Source organism: Myiozetetes cayanensis, unplaced genomic scaffold (genome assembly GCF_022539395.1).
Source record: "Myiozetetes cayanensis isolate MyiCay16 unplaced genomic scaffold, myiCay2020 scf2-11, whole genome shotgun sequence".
NCBI classification, from domain to species: Eukaryota; Metazoa; Chordata; class Aves; order Passeriformes; family Tyrannidae; genus Myiozetetes; species Myiozetetes cayanensis.
The window spans coordinates 35,999,500-36,012,218 of NW_026087411.1; the positions used below are offsets into that span (position 1 = coordinate 35,999,500).

General features: G+C 36.5%; 1 protein-coding gene across 1 annotated transcript in view; it reads left to right on the forward strand.

Moving 5' to 3' along the window:
- AKT3 (AKT serine/threonine kinase 3) overlaps positions 1–12,719 on the forward strand; it is a 158,900-nt gene that overhangs the window by 89,769 nt on the left and 56,412 nt on the right. Inside the window, exons 4-5 of the mRNA XM_050315210.1 lie at positions 6,772–6,883; positions 8,354–8,498. Coding sequence (XP_050171167.1) covers positions 6,772–6,883; positions 8,354–8,498 — 257 coding nt within the window. The remainder of the gene's footprint in view (positions 1–6,771; positions 6,884–8,353; positions 8,499–12,719) is intronic.

Genomic DNA, 12,719 nt, shown 5'->3' on the forward strand with positions numbered 1-12,719 from the left:
ACAGAACAAAAAGTCAGTCCGTGCTCCAAAATACTAAAATTCCAAATATAAAACAAGGAACAGCAGATGGATGCAAACAGATGGGGGGAGTATGAGAAAACAATGAGACAGTATTAGCCTGTAGTACAGGCAGTGGTCTCAGCACATCAACAACTAATCCATTGTCAAGGTTAGATTTTTTACTCTCTTCTCCCTTTTTCTCTTCCTCCCTCCTTTCCTCCCTCTTTTTTTAAGGCATGGTGAAGGAGAGTTTTAAGGAGAGTTTAAAAGGGAACTAGTATGGCAAAGAGAGAGAAATTAGAAATGCTTTTGAGAACTAGTGCTGAAATTGTGACAGTAGAAGGATGGATGGCATTTTGATACTGAATAAAGAGTGATAACAAGGATGATGGTAGGCTGCAGGAACAGAGCATGTTGAAAAGCTACCTATAGTTGATAGGGCTGGGTAAGAAATGAGGAATACCAAGGAAAGAATGATATGATGGACAAAAATGAACTGTTCAGCAATTTTGGGGATGACATTTTTAGGGTAAATTTTCATTTGTTGGGACCAAGGAAGGGATAATAAATTGTTCACATAAATCTCTATGTGACCAAACTTATTTTTAAGGTGATACTCCCCTTAGACAAGATGTAGTGAGAAAGAACAAAGCCTTAAGGAAAGCCTCAGAAAAGCAGGTTTCTCTTATGGAGTGGGTAAACAAGTGGGAGAGCGAAGAGACATCAAGCTAAGGTGAGGGGGGGTGTGCGAGTACACACATGTATTTGTACATATATGTAAAAAACATAACTTTTCATATGTATATAAGCATGTGTCAGTGTTTTGAAAATGGTTTGTTAGTTCTGCTAGTTGTCTGCTATTTGTCTAACAAAAAAGGTCATCAGAGAAGTGTGTATTTGGAGTGCAGAGTAGCAATAATAGAAAAAGGTATTTTTAAGCCGTGTGTTCATTAAATTTGGACGTGAAAAGAAAAAAAATGGAGCAGCAATTGAACAGGCAGAAGTTGGGACAAAAGTGTTTATCTTGTGAAGGAAAGACCAAGGGAAATCAAGGTTAAATTGTAATGCAAATAGATAGATACAGATCTGTATATAAACAGCATTCTATATATATAAAAGTGCATATATTCTGAACAATACAAGCAGTGCCTTGATACTCTTTTTTTATATCATTTGTTAATCACAAGAAGTTATCCTTTGTGCTAAAACTCAATCTGTATTAAAAATAATTTCTCAGATATGCAACCTTCTGTTCATTTTTTAGTGTAATTTTTTATGGATGCTAGTATGTTTAGTATTCTTGTCTAGCTGTATCAACACACTGCTGAAGTTGAAATCTTTCATATATGAAATAATAAAATTATATTAGTACTCTTTCTGGTTTTTTTTTATGCTGAATGACTGCATTTAGGAAAATGATACTGGTGATTATATGGTTAAAGTTATAGAATTCAAACTTTAAACTTTTTAATAAAATCTGAACAGATGATCTGTGCTTTTTTTTTTTTTTTTTTTTTGGAACTGGCAGGTTTCAGGCCCTCTAATTGGCTTCCCAGCTTTGCAGAGTAATTACAGCTTCAAGCAAACTTTGTCATCTGTGGTTCAGAATGGTGTAAAGTAAACAGAACGTTTTGAAATACAGTTTGTAGTTAGAGTTGCTCAGGAGAGTTTTAACTAGCATAACTACTTAATTTAGATAGTAGCAGTTATTTGAAAAAGATAGTCTAACATTTTAGAATTGTTGGATTAGTTGTAGGTATGGAGATGGAAGTAACCTCTAGTATGTACCTGACTTCGATGGGGGTTTTGTTTCTTTATTTGTTTGGGTTTTTATTTGTTTGTATTTAGAAAAATTCAAGACTAGAGAAACATTCATTGCATTTCTTTATACTGTCTTAATTAATTTTTTCCCCCATTTTCTGTATACATCCAGAAATGGCCAAAGGAGTGCTACACACTTGTTGGAACAGAGTTGTCAATTTCTGTTACTGATTTTGTATTTTGCTGCTTTGAACAAGTGTTCTCCCTCAAGGTTTTTCCTCTCCTCTAATTTTAAAGGGGAAAATTCTCATGACTGATGTTTCATCCCAGGAAGACAGAACTCTTTAGGATTAAAATGTGTAATTCCAAGTCGTAGATGGCTAGCATACAAGAACACAAAGTTGAGTCTGTCTGTTTACTGGCTTACTCATCTTTTTGAATGATAATTTAGACTTCCAACTGTTTTGAGTTGAGATTCAGCCCTTTAATTACATATGTTTATGTATAGTAGCAAACTTGAAGACATTATGGTAGAATGTTCTCTACTCTTGGTAATGACCCAACTATCACTCGAGCATTCGGAGCCAGCTCTCAGTAGCCAGTTTCACTCTTTCTTCTGTGCTTTTGTAGTTTCCAAACTATTCACTCTGTCTAAGACTACTATAGTTTTTCCACTAATTAGTAGAAAAATATTTTGGTAATTAGCAGTAACTGTGTATTACAGCACTTATTCATCTTAATAGATTTTTTTTCCCTAGTGGTAGGTGAAAAACATTCACAAAGAAGTTTTTATTTATGTTGCAGTCATGGCAGAAACAGCATTTATCCCATACATTTGTATACAGCAGCACATGAAACATGTGGGTCTACTAAATGTCAGTAGACTTCAGTTACTTTTACCTACTCAAGAAAGATGGGTAGCACACCACTTTTAGAAATACACTGGTCCTCCACTTCTTTCTGAAACTCTTCTTGCTTCAGAAGTGAAGAATATGAACGTATTCATTTTTAACCTTCCATGAGGAAATCAAATCTTTAGCCACTTATAACAGGATATTACAAAAGCTAATTAGGTTTTGCTAGATTTTATTTTTCAGTAATATCCTTCAGTGATAGGGAAGTGGCATTTTGGGGGTTATGTGTTTGGAGGGTTTTTTTAAATATTTTCAGTTCAATTTTCAATTTTTTTAATTTTATTTATCTTTAGTTTATTTTTTATTACCTTTAGTTGATTTGGTTAGTCATCTGTAATAAAAATTCAGAGAGTAAATACTCTTTTGAAGTACCAGGTCTTATTCTGTACATCCATATGTTTTGTTCTTGTTAATAATGTGCATTATCACTTTGAGGACTGACTGAAAAAAATCCATATAATCATATATTAGATACAGGTTTACATAATGTATGTAACAATGTAAATATTTATTACACTATATATAGTATACTCCTTCCATATAGGTAAAGACCATATTATAGATAGCATTTGGACATAGGCAGATGTAATTCTATTTGTTCTAGCTTTTTCATACTTGAGTTGAAAAACTTAAATTGATGCAATTTAAATGTATGCATTTTTTAAGTATTTGTGAAGAGAAAATAAATGGTCAAATTCAAAGTCTTCAGTTCCATTACAGGCACTGGAGGGGATGTGCTTTCTGATTGCTACAGATTTTTCTGCGAGTTTGTCTCTGTACCTTTTTGCCTTCAGGTTTTCCTAATGCAGTCACCTCACTTTTCTCCCTGGCAATTTCTCTTACCTTCCTTCCTCTAAACTAGCTGCTCTAGTTTAGTTATACTCCAGCTATCCCCCATGGTTTTCTTTCTCATATAGGTTCCAGTCTTTTTCCTGTTCCATTTCCACTTTTCTCCCTTTATTCCCTAGCCTTTTGTTCCTGACATCTCTCCTGTAAATAACTTGCTGTATGCCATCTACGTACATTGGATTTTGCCTCAGTGAGGTAGTTTCTTTTTTGTGTTATCTGAGGAAGAGGATGAGGCATTATGAATATAGGTGAAAGAGCTTTTCATTTAGCATGTGTAGAGGCAGGAGATAGCTGTAGCCTCTGGTTATACTCGATGCATAGATTTTCAATGATTTTATTCTTCAGTAATTGTAATTGTAATTTTTTACCCTCCTCCCACTGCACTCTTATCCTTCTTCCCACATGTACTGTGGCCAGATGCCTTACATTTTCACAGGAATACTGAAAGGATATCAAAGGTCTTGGTTTGCCAAGTTTTAAGTCTCATCTCCAAAAAGCAGTATTTTCCAGCAGTGTGCAGCTTTAGGCAGACACCCAGTAAAGAAAATTTCAGCCTACGTGATTGAAGTGTGATAGGATTAAAGATGAGCGGATGGTTTTGTCAGGAGTAAGATGAGGTAATCTTAGAGCAGACAATGCTTTTAGGCTCTTCTGTTAGGAAGGTAGCCCATGCGTTCCTTGGAGCTACGGCTGAGGAAGTTAAGAAGAAATAGCCTGTTAACCCTAGATTCTCAGTCTTTGTGATCACAGTTGTACTTTGACCATATCCCTGAAGACGGGGGTTTCTTTGATCTCTTGACTAATATTTGCACCCAGTTTAAGCAGGCTAAGCAGCTCTGCTTTATTGTTATTGATTTCTTCTAGCTTTTGTGTTAAATTCCCTCTTCCTGTTTCCATCCTGCTGCAGGTCTTTCCTCTACCAGGCTGGTGAAGGGACTCGAGCACAAGTCCTATGAGGAGAGGCTGAGGGAGCTGGGATTGTTTAGTCTAGAGAAGAGAAGGCTTAGAGGTGACCTCATCACTCTCTTCAACTACCTGAAGGGAAGTTATAGCCAGGTGGGGGTTGGTCTCTTCTCCCAGGCAACCAACAACAGGACAAGGGGACATGGGCTCAAGCTCTGCCAGGGGAAGTTTAGGTTAGATGTTAGGAAGAAATTCTTTACAGAGAGGGTGATCAGGCATTGGAACGGCCTGCCCAGAGAGGTGGTGGATTCACCATCCCTGGAAGTTTTTAAAAAGAGATTGGACATGGCCCTTAGTGCCATGATATAGTAATTAGAGTTGGATCAGGGGTTGGACTTGATGATCTTGGAGGTCTTTTCCAACCCAATCTATTCTATGATTCTATGATTCTATGATACATGTTGAGGATGGCTCTCATCCCATCCAAGACTTTGGAGAGTGTATATAAGCAGTGAGGTTGAACTACTTTTTCACATTGTTAATGAAATGTTTGTTAAGTGGAATGTCATCTCCTTGGCAAGTGAGCAGTGTGACTTACATAATAATTTATGTATGGGGTGTATCTAAGTTTGTTCATCAAGGAATACGCATCTGCATAGGGCAATATTTACTCCTCTTTTGTTCCTTATACATGTGTCTATTAAGCTTCTGAGGTGTTCAGCAGGAGAAAAATAGTATCAAAAGACATACCCACTTCCACTCTTCTTGGCTGTTCCAAATAAAAAAATTGCAGTGGATGATAGTTGAGGTTTCAGGATCCTGAATTTGTGAAGAAAAATTATGTCAAGCCAAAATAACTTATTTCTGTGAAGGAAAAGCATGCCTTGTCCAGTGGTACATATCATGTGACTTTTGTAAAGTGTTGACATTGATTGAAATAAATAAAAAGTAATTCACCAAGAATAAGTGCAAGGTTTTATGCTATAGAATAGTCAGCTAAAAGGTGTGGGTCAACTGGTAGGTGGTAACTATACCAAAAGGAAGTAACAGCAGATTGTAAGTGAACATATCATTATTGATTGATTTGTGAACCAGATGAATCATTTTAGATCACATGTTTGATCTGGATCAACTTTGAATGAGTGATAGCATTCCAGAAAATGAGATGTGATGTTTGTGTCTATTTGTGGTAGCTGTAGGAAAACAAGTTAGACTTTTGATAGAGTAACCTTAACTTCAGAAAAGTGTTTAAATATATTTGCATGAATAAGGAGTTCTAGTTGGTCAGTGTTTTGCAGTTGTAATGTTTAATGCATGATAAAACTAATGCATAGTGTCATTGAACATTGCCTGAGTTGCCAGTATTGGGGTCTTGCAACAAAAGAGTAATAGGCGGTTTATGGTATGTCTAGAACTGTGGGACAAGGAAGATCTTGGATCTGAAAACACAACCTGTGAGGACAGATTGGTTGAACTGACTTAGGCCAGAGAAGACTGAAGAGAGATAAAACAGTGTTCAAATGTCTAAAAGGGATAGCTGCTGAAAAGGTAAAGTAACTTAGTCAGTAGGACAAAAACAGATATGCTGAATTTACAGGAACAGTTGCATTAAATCTTAGGAAAAATTATCCAGCTATAAACATAATTTGTTTATACTGGGATGGAATAGTTTGCTTACAAGGGTTTTGAAATTACTACTTCTTGTGGATTTTAGAAAGAGTGTAGAGAAATAGTTGCGAGAAGTAGCATAGGTAGATCTGATTCTGCTCTGGGGCATAAAGAGGACCAGATGATTTCCTGGGGCAGCCCCACTGGGTGTGTGTGTGTGGTTGTTCTACATTTAATAATCAGACTAATTTCAACATCTGAATTTTCTTAGATAGGGTATTTTACAATAAATCTAATCCTGAAGTGACAGTACTATCAGTAACTGTGACATGGTTTCCATTCAAGGGAAAATGTCATATTCCTCCTGCCAGGTGCAGATGGAAAAATATGCCTGTGGCTACTGCTGTTTCCTTGGCATACTATAGCAATCTGGGATCTAATACTCTTCTTACCCTCATAACACAGACTGAGTTCACAAATGGAGATGGCACTCTTTATATGGACAACAATACAGATTTCACCAATTCCTCTGACTGCTTTCTTCACCTTATGATTATTACCTGCTACCTTTTGTTCAAGCCTGTGGTTATATTGCTGTTCTATATTTCCTTGTATGTGCCGGATACGTCCTGAAGGGGTATACAAAAGCTGTGTGTATTTCATTTAAGTAATTTTATTTGCTCTTCACCCGTTAACTGGCAATGTATAAAAAAGGCAATGTCATGTATTTCTCTAGAATGTCAACTAATGAAAACAGAGCGACCAAAGCCAAACACATTTATTATCAGATGTCTTCAGTGGACCACTGTCATAGAGAGGACGTTCCACGTAGACACTCCGGAAGAACGGTGAGGGTTTTATTCTTTTTTTTGCTGTTCATGTTCCTTACGCCAAAGCCTCATCAGAGTCTCTGCTGGGCCTGCACAGCAATCAGCACTTGGAACTCCGACATTCTGAGCACATCTGAGCAGTTAGTTAAAGATTTTTAAGTCAGCTTCTGTAAAATATTATCTGAGCTCATAGCTAGTGTAAGAGTTGCCTGCAAGTAGGTGGAATGAGTGTGTTCAAATAAGCCAAGACTATGTCATGATATGTCTCTGAAGTGTTAAATTTTGAACAACCACAGCCTGGATTGAAGTATTTCCAGCCTTGCTGTCTTACTCTTCCTAATGTGCTCCTTTCTGGCACAGAAAGCAGTATGCTTATTATAATTTATTTTGTATTTCCTTATTAGTTTTTCCTGTTCCAGTAAACATTCACAAACTCTTAAGAATTAACTTTTTTAATGCACAAAAAGCATATAGAAGATATGGGATGGTGTACCTTGCTAAAATGTTCTATATTCTGTCTCCGATTAGCTAATGCACTGCATCTTCCCACTGTGGACATCTGTCCTGTTGAGACTAGTACTATGATTTGGCTGTTATTGTACTTATCAATAAATAACCAACAACTTAGCTTTTTCTGTTGTTTCTCTTTCATTAGTACATTCACTTAGAATTTTTTTTATTCTACCTTCATGCTGTTTCTCCACCCTCTCTTTCTTCTGTACCTCCCACTGCATTCAGTAATAAATATCACCAGACTCTTCCTGTCTCCCTTGCTGGATGAGTGAAAATCAGCTGGTAGTGCACTTGTGTGGGGCTATGGCGTGCTCGTGGGCCGGCTGGTGTGTCTGTGCTGGTCAGCCAGCACACAGAATGGGCTCAGCTGGCCCTGCTTGTCCTTCCACAGAAACCCTCATCTGGGCCTGCTCCTCAGTGCAGCCACTGGTTTTTAGGATGCTTGTAGGAATTTAGTTATCTTTGATGGCCTTTTTGGAGGAGAATTTGAAAAAAAATCTGTAAGTTGAGTTTTAAGAGGAGACAAACAAGGAGTTGAACATATGATATGGTTTAATAAATCTTATTTATTTGCTGTGAAAATGTCTTGCAGGGAGGGGGAATACCAAGCAGTCTCTTAAAATAGCAAGTTATTATCAGATCATATTGCATAAGAGATGGCATCCTATGCTCTGACGTGTATTATACATGGAACAAGTGTTTTCAAGTAAATTCAAGTAAAATACTTACAAATACTTACAAAATTAGAGACTGCTAGTTCTTTAAATTAACCATACAGTGATCCTTTCTGGTCAGTTTTACCACCTTTAAGAAAATGCAGAGTTTGGAAGGAAATTGAAGTGATTAATTTGTAAAAGTCTTCTGCTGTGTAACATGAGAATTGAAAATAGAAGCAATGTAGCATGTGAAAAACATTATAAACCATGTAAGATATTTTATGAGTTTCTAATAGGGATGTTGGCTTGTTCATGATAGGGAAGAATGGACAGAAGCAATCCAGGCTGTAGCAGACAGACTTCAGAGGCAAGAAGAGGAGAGAATGAACTGTAGTCCAACCTCACAGATAGACAATATAGGAGAAGAAGAGATGGATGCTTCAACAACCCATCATAAAAGAAAGGTAATGACATTAAAAAATAACTGACAGGGCTCATATGTAACTAACTTTTGCAGAATGGTTTAGTTGGGTAAAACAATATCCAGGGAATAGTATTTCTACATAAATTTCAGAGTATTACAAGCAGAACTTACTTATTTGTTTTATTTCAATAAAGCTGAACTGCTCTAGTTTTATTTATTTATGCTGTCTGATATAGCATTTCTGAAAAACAAAGTTCAACCATTCAGGCACATGTTAACATTCTGCTTATTGTTTGATTATTATTTCATCCTTTTGTTTGTTTACTCTTTTAGAAGTATGGTAATAAAATATTTTCTTTAGACAAGTACGTTTTCCCTCTTTCTCATGCAAATAATACCCAGTACAAATGAGGCAATTTGCATGAGAAAGGTTAGCAGGATTTCATGTTTAATGACCTTGTTTTTTACTAACTGGGAAAATAACTCTGCTTTAGTTTTGAATGAAGTAAAAGAAAACAACATTTTATTTTTTCTGCTGTCTTTCACAGGTTTTGGTTTAAGTAGGAACATGTACACTGCTGTTTATTACATACCTGTGGTTGTATCACCAGAGTCAACAGGTTAAAAATGCAAACTTGAGACTGCGTTTTTAAGATCTGATGCCACTCAGAAGTTTACTTTTGTGTTTCCATTTTGTCCTGCGTTTCTGTATGGACTACTCTTGAGGAATGGATCATTCAAATGGATGTCTCTCATTTACTTTACGGAGTTGACATGATTCAAGAAACGCATTGCAATTACATGAAAAATAACAACCAGTTTCTATAGGACTGGCTTAATTCTTTCTAGCTAGAAGTGAAACCTGTAGAAAACTAGGTGGAAGTCTGCTGGCAAAGCAAAATAGTCTTATAGCTCATGTAATTGGATGTCTTTTAATGATGAACAATTAAAAGAAATCGTGAATGTGTCTTTACTCGTAGAACATATTTTTTTGGCTGCACTATATGAAGCAAGAATCATAGAAAAATCAGGAGCTGCAAACTATACCCTTATGAATACAACAAAGGTGTCATAGGTAATTTTAGTTCTATCATGTCTTGACTTTTGAGAACTTGAGTTTGCAGTGAAAACAGAGTTCTTTCATGTAGTTTCGTTGTATGCAATTTTCTAACCTTTGGCTGCTGTAGAAAAAGGTAAAAAACAATTATATACACCCGTAACAATACTCTGATCATATATTGTCAGGCTGACACTGAACTTTTAGCCTTGTGGCATGGATATTTAATGACTGTGCTTCAGGGTAAAAGTTGATAAGTTGACAGCAAGACAGAGGCAGCATTTAAGATGCATCAGCCTTGTGAGAGGCAGTGCGATTATGTGGAAAGGATTTGGATTTGCTCTCTTAGAGATCTGAGCACTGTTGCAAACCTGTGTATTCTCTCAGTGGAGTACAAAACCACTGTATAACAACAAGCATTTTCAGGGTATCAAAATTAGTGCTGTCTGATACAAGTAGTTTATCTGGAATGTGCTTTCCTTGTACACAGTGCAGTGCGTTTTCCCATACGAAAAATGGGTTGTGGGAACAGGAGGAGGAGGATCGGTTTTGTTTCTGACTTGCTGCTTGTGCTTTAAGAAATACTGAAATTATATACTGGGACAGTGCATGTACAGTGCTACGGTATATTTAATGGCTTTGGCGGCAAGCCAAAAGCCAACTCAACAAAGCAAAGGTGTAATGAAAAATGATGATATTCAGCATCTAATAATAGAGCAAAATAATAATATTAATAATAATGATAAAAAGAAACAAAATAAAAGAATTTTTAAAAATAAAATTAAAAACCTAGAGCCAAAACTCCAAATCCCACTGCAGATCCCACTGTCAGAAGACTCTAGTGAAAGGTGCTCAGAAGTTTTTGGAATAAAAAATAGTAGGTGACCATTATGATGTGCAGTTGTCACTGCCTCTGTGTTAATTGAAATGTGAAAAATGTCTTTTTAGATCTGTTTGTGTTTTGTAGAAATGTTTCTGAAAAGCTGTTGTTTAAGCTTTCATAGGCATTAGTATAATCAGAACCATTTCAGTTATAATGACTTAATGCATTTTTATTGCTTTTTTTTGGTATTGAATTTCTTTCCTTTCAGGGATTTTTGCACAATGTGTCCTTTCTTGACAAAAGCTTATTTTGTCACCTGATTTTACATCTAAGCCCAGCGAATTTTGCTTGTGCATGCACCAGATGGTATACATATGAGTAGAAGAGCATAATCAGATTAAGAAACAAGACAGAGAGGAGCTGGGCCTGTTCTTCTCTGAAAAGGTAGCGAAAAGAAAACAGTGTTTAGGACACAGGACTTGATTTGAACAGACATGACAGCTATGTCCCTGGTTAGAGTAGCTGGAAGAACCAAAAGCACATTTTTTTTTCCTTTTTTTTTTTTTTTAAATGGTGTCAATGTGCCATTCAAGTTTTACAGTAATAACATCACTGAAATTCATAGCAAACTGGTAACTCCCAGTGGTATAATCATTGTGCATATCAGGAATTTGAAAAAAAAATTAGTTCCTTGGTAGGAATTTTCAACACCTGTATTAGAGTGTTTTCTTTTGAACAGATCACCCACAGGAGATGGTCCGTTCAGGTGGTAACCAGATACTCCTGTAGGGGAGTAAATAGCCTTTACAGAAGGCTGAACATCATATGTTTCTTTGGTTAGCGTAGATTCCTGTTAGCTTCATTGCTTTTTTGTTGTTGTTGTTTTTTACAAATTTGATTTGCAGGATGCAGGATGAGTACAGAATAGATTTTTCAGAGGAAACCTAAAGGTTATGTAATGAGGAAAAAGACTCAGGGTATGGTAGGAATGAAAAACTAGGGAAAAACATGAAGGAGAAAGAGTCCAATATTATGGGAGTCTCCAAACTTGCTTACCAGCATCCCTTAGGTTTAGGAAGTATTTCCATTTTTCCACCAGTTTTCAGTACACCCTCAGCTCTGGCATCTGTGTTTTTATCTCCCGAGCTCTTGTAATCTTTGGTAGACTTCTTGAGTTACCCTGCACTGCATGTCATCTCTAAGCCTTCTGCTAAACTGCTAAATAACGAGAACATCAGAAGACTTTATTCTTAGAACTAACACTATTGCCATAACATGCTGTTAAGCCATGGCTCAAAATCTTGCAAACCTATTACCTTTCTCTTATAAATATACATATCTTTTTAATTTATTTTCACTGAGCTTGCATCTGGATTCATTACTGCTTTGCTGAATGTTATGTGAGCAAATTTTGGGTGAATGACTCTTTCAGTTTGACTGACTTTCTGCCCCTAGCATCAAATCCATGTTGGTGATCAGTTGAGCCAAGATCATCTTTCTTTGTATGGGCAAAGGGCAGCTTTTATGAGCTGATTTTATTCAGACTCTGATGGTCCCTCTCTTAAGTCTTAGCCTCTTAGAGAAGATCAGAAGTGTGGAAACGTTACACCTTTGAGGGTGCTTGTGATCCCATAAATTTGTGACTGTTAGAAGTGATAAGTTGTTACAGTCACTACCTCAGTATTCTTTATCAATAAAGCTGTCAGCCATTCCTTGTCAGGGAACACAGTAGCTTGTGACTGAAGATATGGAGGATTCTGCCCTGAATTACTCAACTTCTGCCTGAATTGTGTTTTGAATGTGTTTTGGATATTTTGTGGGTTTTTGTCGATTTTCGCTGCTTTTGCTCAAAGGCAGTTGTTTTCTGCTTGATGGTTGTCATAGAACCATCAATTAGATAACCTGACCTTCCAAAGTACTGAACGTGATAGCTGAGAAGTCTTACCTTTAGTTGATTAAGTACAAGTGGATCACAGCTTTATATACTACACCATGAGTCAGGAGTTACCAGATATTTTACTGGAAAAGTTGACCATTTAAGGATTTGTCTGTGGTAATAAAGTTTAATTTTAACTTGTGTAAAGTGTGTTTGCTTTAGGTAAAAATGATACTGAGTCTTTGAAATCTCTGTTACCCATATTTCTTGCAGGGATAAATGCAATTTTGTTCTTCCTGATGTGAGGTGGTTTTGGCAGCAAAACATGATCTGTCATTGCAAAATGTCTAAGTATGTTTATGTGTGAGCATCAAGGTTACTTTGCTTAGAAGCTACCAATCAACCATTACATGGGAAAAAGATTTCATTCCTGTTAATATAGTTGGGAACTTGATATATGGAAAGCATCTTCTCCTTAATATAGCTTTGAAATACCCAGCTATCC